The sequence below is a fragment of the Hippocampus comes genome, unplaced genomic scaffold, assembly GCF_001891065.2.
Source record: "Hippocampus comes isolate QL1 unplaced genomic scaffold, H_comes_QL1_v1.1 scaffold114, whole genome shotgun sequence".
Classification (NCBI taxonomy): domain Eukaryota; kingdom Metazoa; phylum Chordata; class Actinopteri; order Syngnathiformes; family Syngnathidae; genus Hippocampus; species Hippocampus comes.
Window position 1 is genome coordinate 308,798 of NW_017806197.1, and position 9,725 is coordinate 318,522.

At 44.2% G+C, this 9,725-nt stretch overlaps 1 protein-coding gene across 3 annotated transcripts in view; it reads right to left on the reverse strand.

Annotated features, from left to right (window-relative positions):
• Positions 1–9,725, reverse strand: part of ephb1 (EPH receptor B1) — a 139,548-nt gene that overhangs the window by 24,360 nt on the left and 105,463 nt on the right. For all 3 annotated transcript variants that reach the window (XM_019855893.1, XM_019855894.1, XM_019855891.1), the window contains exons 6-7: positions 6,575–6,699; positions 398–560 (exon numbers count right to left, since the gene is read on the reverse strand). In XM_019855893.1, the coding sequence (XP_019711452.1) occupies positions 398–560; positions 6,575–6,699 (288 nt within the window). The remainder of the gene's footprint in view (positions 1–397; positions 561–6,574; positions 6,700–9,725) is intronic.

A 9,725-nucleotide genomic window follows, 5' to 3' on the forward strand; every position in this document is an offset into this window, starting at 1 on the left:
CTCCCCCCACCCCTCCCCACCCTCCAAAAAAATCTCATCAACTCCTAATCACTGCACTCCGACGCTGGAATGGTCGGGTGAAAAACCAATTAGCTTAGCATTGTGGATCAAGCACAGTTAGCTGCACAAACAAAAGACATTCTGCTTTCGACATTAAGTCCACACACGCACGCACACACACACACACACACACACACATACTCTTGAAGGGAATTAATTTTGCTGTGGAAACAGAAGTGCAATTGAACACGAGTCTCCACATCAATCTCACCAACTAATAATACTGCAATAACAAATCCAATGCGAGAAATCAAGTGTTGGCGTGAGAGAGAGAGAGAGAGAGAGAGAGAGAGAGAGAGAGAGAGAAAGCGGTCTCTCCCGGCTTGTGGGTCCTTACCATCTGTGAGAGTCTGGAAGCACATCTTGCTGCTGTATTTGCCAAAACCAGCAACGGTCCGCGCCCGCACCTGCACCACGTACACGGTACCCGAGCGCAGGCCCTCCACACGCGCCGTGTTGGTTTGGCTCCGCAGGATGGTGGAGTTGATCTCCGCGTGGTCCTGAAAGCGGGAAATGTACACCCAGCACACATTAGCGAGGAAAACACTGCACAGAGAACGGGAAGGCAAAACAAAAAAAAAGAAAAACCAAACACCAGAACAGTGCAAAAAGTCTTTCTAGGAAAGTGCAAGCTGTTTCTTTAGGAATGGAAACGGAGCGTTATGTGCTTACGGAATAGCTTCATTCATATAGTAACACACACACACAAACAATGTCTATCGTGGCACAGCACTAACACTTTTACAGAGCAGCTTTGCGCATTTGTCTCTTCCGTTGTGCTTTACAAGACACTTTAATTACCGCAATATGCTTTGCTGCTATATTTTCCCCGCGTTGTTTACCGAGGTGTAGTGGGAAGCATTTATGCTCACGGCTTCATTTGAAACCTTTGGTCCGCAGCTTCACAGCATCTGTGAGCCCGCCAATGAGCTGGACGCATAAAGTATATTCTTGAGCTTTAAAGCAGCTGAGGACCCGCAAAAGCACACTAACGAGAATGTAGACAACATCCCCACCCCCCCGAGCGAAGACACACAGTCGCTAGGTCCTTATGCCACGACTGAATGCGAAGGGACCACTCGGCGAGGTCACGATGAGCTCACTCCAAACTCTACAGCTCTCGGAACCACGTCCCCCATCTGTTGAGTTTTTCGGAGGAAGACAGGTGACCCGACAGATGGCAAACATCCAATGGGGGAGCATCCCTTGTGGGTGTACCAGCTTGGAAGGGCTCTTTCACGCTGCCAGTCAAATGGGGATTACACACAAACACACACATGCACACACCAAAAAAAAAAAAAAAAAAAAAGGAGCTGTAATCGGCAGAAGGTTCGGGGGGATAGCCAAGAAGTTGGATTCACCACTGGCAATTAGAAGGACCACACCCTAACCTGTGCAGTCACGACTAGGCACAAAATCGTGTGTCTGTCCCAAAAATATTTTAGACAAACTGCCAACAAAATGCCTGCCGAAGAAAAACTGTGAGCTCGTGTTGAACAACTAATTATCTACTACCTGGCATCTTGGAAACCCATAAAAGGATCGTCAGTGGTCAAATTTGGAGACAATCCAGTGGAGTTACTGTGGCTCTATTGTCATCTTTTGGCAGAGATGATCCAAATAGTTGCTCTTTTCTTGGCCACGATACTCTAACTTGGTGATTTTCGACGAGCCAAATGTGAGTGCAAAATAGAACTCACTTCCCACTATTTGCCTTTTTTTTTTTTTAACAAGAAATTATTGTCTCCAAACCTGGAACGGCATTGTAATTAACTTGGAGTGTGTGTGCATGTGTGTGTGTGTGTGTGTGTGTGTGTGTGTGTGTGTGTGTGTGTGTGTGTGTGTGCACTTTACCAAAATGCCAACCACGCAAAATGGACAGCATGGCCACTTGGCGCAAATACATGCATGGTGGGGTACCATGTGTCCTCCTCACAGGCTCACACATGGACTCACAGACACACTCACAATTAGCAAGGGGGGTGCAGTATTCGGGATGAATAGAGTTGATTTTAATGAATAAATAAATAAATAATAAAAAGGTCAATGAAATATGGGGGGAAAAGAAAATTCAGTGAAGCCCTGTTTAGGTGGAGGATTTGTTCAAACACCCTCCGCTGCAATAGCTGAAAATCTGAGACTTCCAAAAAAAAAAAAGGTATATCTCACACACGCTTCCAACACATTTAGACTCATTCAAATTCAAATTTTACACATTGTTAACATATTTGTAAACACAAAAATAATTGGAAGTGAAACTGTATGTAATGCTGTCCATCTGCGCGTTTCCTACGCGCCCCGGAGAAACTGGGCGGGGGTTGGTGTGACATCGATGGGTCTGTGACCAGCTGCATTTCTGTCTCAACCCTTCTCAAAGAATTTCAGAAATGGCTGAAAGTTCCCCCACGCAAAGGCACAACAAGCAATGCAGCCGAATAATATTTATATTGGGCGTGTGCATGGGCCTTGCCCCCAAAAATAATCCCATTATTTATATCCATTTTGTAATTTGGAAAAATAATTAATAAATTCACGATCATTAAAAAAAATATTACTCATGATCGGGAATACAGCTGTATTTTGATTGCTTTTCAACAAACAAGACAAACAAATGAAACTTTAAAAGATATAAAGGAGCATTTTAGAGTGAATGCTAAATAATTAAAAAGTGACATTCTCCCTATCTGATCCCAATCATCACACGAGCCCCTCGCCACGATGCTCCTCCTTGCCAATGCTTGCCGTAATTTCTTCTTGATATGACTCCCTTTTCATCGGCCCACCAAGTGACTTTAGGCTCCTGCTGCAAAGCGTGCACGCTTGTTATTTAGGCAGCTTAATGAAGACTTAATCACATGTTGTGCCCCGCTGGAGGTGGGCTGATGACTGGTTGGGAACATGCTTTTATTAGATGTGCAGCGGAGCCCACGCTTTAAATGTAAATGTCGCCAACGATCACGTTCGTTTATTTGTGGTGGCCAAAATTGCGACCACAATTCAAATTTGATACAGGCTATATGCATGTGTGTGTGTTTGTGTGTGTGTGTGTGTGTGAAAAGATTCAATCTTATTTCATCTTTTTTGAAGGATGTATCACAAAAAAAAACATCCAAATTAAAACGACATTAAAACTGAGAAAAATTACATATTATTAATGTTATATGTACGACAGAGGTGAAAGAAAAAAAAATATTCGTAAATGTGGGTAAAATGATTCAATCTTATTTAATCTTTTTTGAAGGATGTATAACAAAAAAAAAAATCCAAATTAAAAACACATACATTAAAACTGAGAAAAATGACATCTTATTAATGTTATATGTACGACAGAGGTGAAAGAAAAAAAAATATTCGTAAATGTGGGTAAAAACTTCAGACGGCTCAGTTCGCTTTGTCTATTTTCCATCTGCTTTGCAGCAACTTTATGGGGATGACAGTACCTTGTATTCTATTCGCCTGGAGACTGACGAGTTAGTGGCGTGAGGGGGGGGTAAAGGAGGGGACCGAGAGGGAGAGAAGAAAGCGGTTCTGAAGGAAGAATGAAGAAAGACAGGCAATGCGATTTCTCTTTGAAATCTAAAGTCGTCAGTAGGACACCTTCCACGCGTCTGCTAATGTGCTGCGGGCTAGTTGGTCGAGTTTGAATTTTTCCTCTGATAAGAGTATGAAAAGCTAAAGTGACATTTCAGAGTTTGTGTAGGTCCACAAAAATATTCCTCGCTATTAAATGTCACATACAGTAGTGCTGCCGTGATCCACAATGAATGCACCGAAAGCATACATATGCTAACGCTAATGCTAACACTCTCTCTCTCTCTCTCTCTCTCTCTCTCTCCTCCTCTCTCTCTTTCACACACACACACACACACACACACACACACACACACACACACACACACACACACACACACACACACACACACACACACACACACACACACACGGCTGTTCAGCTGTAGCCTTAATAGAGGTCCCGACCTCTGCTATGCTGTGTTATTTCTACCCTGCCCAAATTCTCAGGAAAATAAGAGTGCAATAGTTGGGAAGCCGGAGGAACAAGCGCAATATTTCACTTTTTTTTTTTTTTTTTGCCTCTCCAACCTTTAATTTGAACTTCCTGAGAGCACTTGCTTACAACTTGCATCATGTGGCCTGAGGAGGTGAGAGGAGCCTTCAGGCGTATTTGTAATTTGCACCTCAATTTGCATGCCAAGTATTTGCGGTGCTTGCTTGTTTTCCTGGAGTGCTTCGAGTCCAAGATGGACGCCGTTTAAACAGAATGCACTGACTTCTTTCGGACACCCGTGCCTTGTTTTCTCCATTACAATACTTTGCCATTAACACCTCACCATCATTTCTTGATGTGGAAGGCAGGCGCCTTTCAATGAATTATGATGAGCTTTAGTTTCGGGAAACATAAACCAACTGTCAAATATGTTCTGTCTACAGAGGATTGATTACTAAAAATGTGATGCTGGTTAAATTGTTTGATGCATTTTTTTTTTTGTACAGTAGTAGGTCAAGTGGTAGTAGAAAGAGTAGAAGTTATAAAATAATTAGCCGTGTACAAGGGGTAATGCCGCCAAACACTCATCAATTTGCTCGAAAAATATATTTACTTTAATTTTGAATGCCTGCTTGTTTCCATTTAAATGAAATGTTGCTGATTTGAATAGGACACGGGGCCTTGGTCCCCCCCCACACACACCATTATCATTTCGCAATCTTTCATAAATTTCCAAAAGGAAAACAATTTCTAACAAGACAGAGAACGACAAGCGGTTGTTGTCCAAATGAGCCAAACTCACAACAATGAAGGTTTCGCGTCGCCATTGCAAATTGGAAGCGAGTGCCTCCTGCAAGATGGAATTTGCAGCGAGATGACTTTGCGCAGGGTTGAGGATTACTTGACTGTGCAAAGCCTGCTGGGACACTCACATCCAGATTAAATAAATAAATAAATAACGTTCAGAGTGGAGGGATGCCTGAAACAGAAGCAGCGTGTCGAAGGCTCTTTTTATTAGAGCATATCCTTTTACGATTGCATTATCCAGGAGATTAGTAACTTGGGGGTGGGGGTGCGGGGGGAACTGCTGGAGTGTGCATGGGCGTGCTTTATAGACATGGCAAAAATCTTCCCTCCGTCATCACCTTCTAGTCAGTAAGAGGCCACATCATCAATACACACCGGGATGAAACTTTCTCACAACCAGTTGAAGAGCTCCTTGATCTGGCTGGATTGTAACGTGGCAAGATGCGACCAACACACATCTACGTAGCTCATCTTGGCAGTTCGGTTCCGGCTAAGAATGTACGTCAAGCATTAGAAAGCGTCTTCAATTTGGTGGAGTGCGTTCACCTGAATTATCCCAGTGCAATTAGTCACTCTGTCCTTCGTGATTCTCTAATTTGCGATTACGCCGTGCTCATCTGTTTGCGTGACGACTTGCTATGTAAATATCAATAGGATTAGCTTTCATTGATATTCATGAACTAAAAGGAGGCTGTATAATTGTTATTTACATGACACTAAGCTGTCTGGAAGATAAGCTTCCTCAAGTCCTTGGCGATTGGAATCCGTTTCATGAACAAAGCAAAACAAGATGGTGGGGGAGCGCCGTTATGGGGGGGGGGATAAGGATATAATACATTTGAGTTACAGGTATTGATCCATGGCCCTTTCCTAAAATCAGTTTGAAATAAATAATACACATGATCATTTATATACTATATGGATTTCAATCTATTATTCGGTAAGCAGAGGATGAGCCAAGGTTCACCAAATCTCGTAAAAGGCAAAAGTGCATGACCAACATGGCACGGCCTATCGATCAGTTTTAGAAGGACAAACAAGGGGCCCGAAAGAGAATCCGGAGCCTCTGATCTCTTGCTATCGTTCTATCCAAGGCCTTGGGAAATGACTATCCAGGTCAATATTGGAGCAGCGTAGGCTCCGAGGGGTTGGGCTGGCGACTTAATAAAGCAGACGCATTGTGTGAGAGCAGACGGATCGATGCGATTCACTCCTCAGATCCAATGCATTTCCACAGCGAGGGGCAGGTCGGTACACTGTGAGCACAGGTCAACCCATTTGCTTCATCTGCAACGAGGAACCCGACGGGAGTGATGCAGCAAACACAATGAAAACATTGTTAACCCGGTTAGGCGCCCGGATTTTCAGTTCGGTTATTGTTATTGTGTGTCAAAACGCAATTACATTTGACACGCCATGATGGCTTGGATTCAAAAGATGGGGCGGAAAAAGTATTGCCAAACATTGAAAACAAAGACTGAGTTAAGGGACAAGTCCATTTTGATCATCGTACCCAAGTCTACCGCATCCTACGAAGACTACACAATGGAAGAGCGACTGCAACATTGCGATGGAAAGGCAACAGAGCTTGTGGAATGTCAGGACTGAACAAGTTTACGGTGGACATGGGAAGGTGCATGACTGCTGGGCCCCTTACACAGGACCGCCCCCGAATCGAATCAGTTAAAACGAGTATCTTACCTTCTCATGGTAACGTAGCTCATAGTCCAGAATGATACCGTTGGGTTGTTCTGGTTGCGGCCACGACAATGTGAAGCTATTCATGGTGGAGCTGATCTGATGCATGATGGGAACAATGGAGGGAGCTGTAAGAAAAACGCACACACAGACGCATATCTTGAACGGTCTCGATCAACTTGCATGCGCTGTGCCAACAAACCGACTTTGGATGATATATGACTCTTGAAGGTAATTGAACTCAACATGATTATAATCAACAGGAAGTACTGTAGACCCTCTTTTACAAACACTGTCTGATGCAATCAGTCTACTTTAATTGTCCGGTAATCACATGGCCGCTATGTTGGAGTTTGGATTACGCGTCCAGGGCAGCATGCCAACCGTTTCATTTGAGCCGCAAAACTGAGGTGGAAATGGAACAATGAACTCCTGATAACATCACAAATGAACATACCAACGGCCAAGGCAGCAAAGCGATCGCTTCTTTGTCAGTTTGAGAAATGAATTAGCGAGCAAATTCTCAAAACGATACGTTGGTTTGGTCTTCGGGAGTAATCTTAAAGGGACTGCTTTTCTTTACGATTATAATTTAGACGACTCCAGTCTCTTTTTTGTCTTTTGTCTGACCTTACAGATTTAGCGATAATTTTTTATTTCCAGTGCTGTCTGAAGAATCCTTTTGCAAAACATCTCATCTTTTTGCCGACGGTGCGGTTCTGCTGGATTCATGAAGCCGCTATCTTCCAACTCTCGCTTCAGAAATCTGAGGTCATGGTCGGGAAAGGGTGGAGCGGAGTGCCCTCTCCGAACCAGGAATGAGATCGCCGTCGCAAGTGGGGGACTTCACGTATTTTGGGGTCTTGTTCACGAGTGAGAGAAGAATGGCATGGGAGGCGGGATTGGGATTGGTGCAGCGACCGCAGTGAAGCTGACTCCGCATCAGTTCCGTCATGTTGAAGAAGAAGCCACGCTAACAAAGGCAAAGCTCTCGATTTCCTGACAGGGTCTCCATTCCCGCACTCTATGGTCATGAGATGTTGGCGCTGACCAAAAGAACAAGATTGTGGATAAAAAGCAGCCGAAATGAGTTTCCTCTCCAGATCGGTCGTCGGGGAGACACTCAGAGGACAGCCGTTTAGGGCATCTGTTGAGGATGCCTCCTGGACGCCTCCCTGGGGAGGTACTCTGGGGATAACACAGTAGGAGGAGACCCTGGGGAAGATGCAGTAGAGTGAATCTATGTCCTCGTGGTGGCCTGGGAACATCTTGGGATCTCCCCAGAAGAGTTGGACTACATGGCTAAAGAGAGCAAAGTCTGGCTTCCTCTTGTCACTTTGCTCCCCCTGCGACTCCATCCCGGATAAGTTGAAGAAAATGTAGGGATGGATGGTGTTCATTTTAGCCCATCACTAGTCGTGTCCCATTTTGCCACCTTTTTTTGCTTTTCCGGTCAAGCCGCAAACGTACTGTAAGCTTCGGCGACATGACTTAACCCGACTGCCTCAATAATCCTAGATTGTCTGTAATTTTCTGTTCCTTCCCAAGATGTTGTTCTTTACCCTTCCGACTCTTCTTTCACGCATGAATTCCTCGGCCTTCGCTTAGGGGCTGTGTTATTGGACAAGGAGCAGAATTGTGTGCGTTTTTAAAACTGTGAAGTATAAAATATGTGTCTGACTTGGGCTGGAGGTCCGAAGGTTAGTTCAATAAAAGACCGCCCAAAGAAACTTGCACAAAGACTCGCCATCTTCAATCCAGGGCAAGTTAAGACCAACACTTGAGGGTTTGTGAAGCCCCCACCATCCGCCCCCCGAGAACAGGTGCCATGTGCCAGGGCAGAATGAATTACCCCATCTTTATCTCTTGGGAGACATTCATACGTGTGACATTTACAGATTCAGAGCTGCCTTGTCACCACTGACAGAAGCGTCAAAGAAGTTGAATAACCTAGACCCATCTGCTTGTGAGGGGGAAAAGAAAAAAAATACATTTCCCAGGTGCTGAAAACAAGATTTGTTTTGCATCTATTGAGTGTGTTAATCTGTGATTTAGCCGGACTGTCAGGTTTCTAAATGTCACCGACTTGCCAAGAGAGGACTGCGGTCTTTGAGTTTCGACATCACAAAATATCGAAAGAGCACCGGGATCTAATCTTGTGAATAGAGATTAAACCCGCGGTTGCAAATACGGTATATAAATATATTTTTTAAGTGAAGCCTAACATCAAAAAAATTCACAACACCTACGATGTCTTCAGCCCCATGAGAGAGTATGACTTGACACTCATCTAAATGCGTTTTCCAAAGCGGCAAAACAAACTTTGAGCAAAACAAACTTCATCAGCGCACCATGTTGGAAACAGACAAGTAGGTTTGATTAAAAAAGAAACTGCAGTGGCTCATATTGAGCTAAGTGTGTTGGTATTTGTCGAAAAGATGAGGAATCTCTACTCCTAACTGCAGGCATTTAAAAAAAAAAAAAAAGCAGGACCCCACGAGCGCCTGCTCTACATTTTCCTCCCATCATTCACTTGGCTCTTGGCCTGCTCACTGCTGCTGAAGCCTCATCATTTCTCCACCTGGCCTCAACTTGCCATCTTCCTGAATAAGTTCTCTCCTCAAAAGGCTGCAAATGGCATCCTCTTTCAATTTATTACCCCTCTTTATCTCGTTCCTGAGTAGTTTCTTTCCCCATCTCTTATTCGTACTTCGCCCTCATAGAGCCATTCTATCGACAGTCTCGAGAGTTCTGTAAAAGAAGAAAAAAAAAAAAATCAAATAAACTTGTGATTCATTTGGCTTCTTTGCTTTCATACCAAGTTTTGTTAGAATTCGATGGTCTATTCTATGGCTTTAATCGTGGCTAAATATCTTTAAAGTGGAACGCTTGATCACGAGGCTGAAATGCAAACGCAAACAAACATTGGGGTTCGATTTATCCTGTTGGTATGAAGGGATTCGGTGGCATCCGACTCCCTTGGCTCTCACCGCAATCCTCCCCTCGACAGAGAGTGTGAAGATTGAGCGTCACCTCGCAACCTTCTCGGGCTGCTTCATGCTCCAGTAAGCCGGGTTAGGTAGCGCTCCCTGGGCCACGTTATCAATTACTGACCACAGGCACATGCTGCTCCTGACAGTACAGGGGGGGTGGG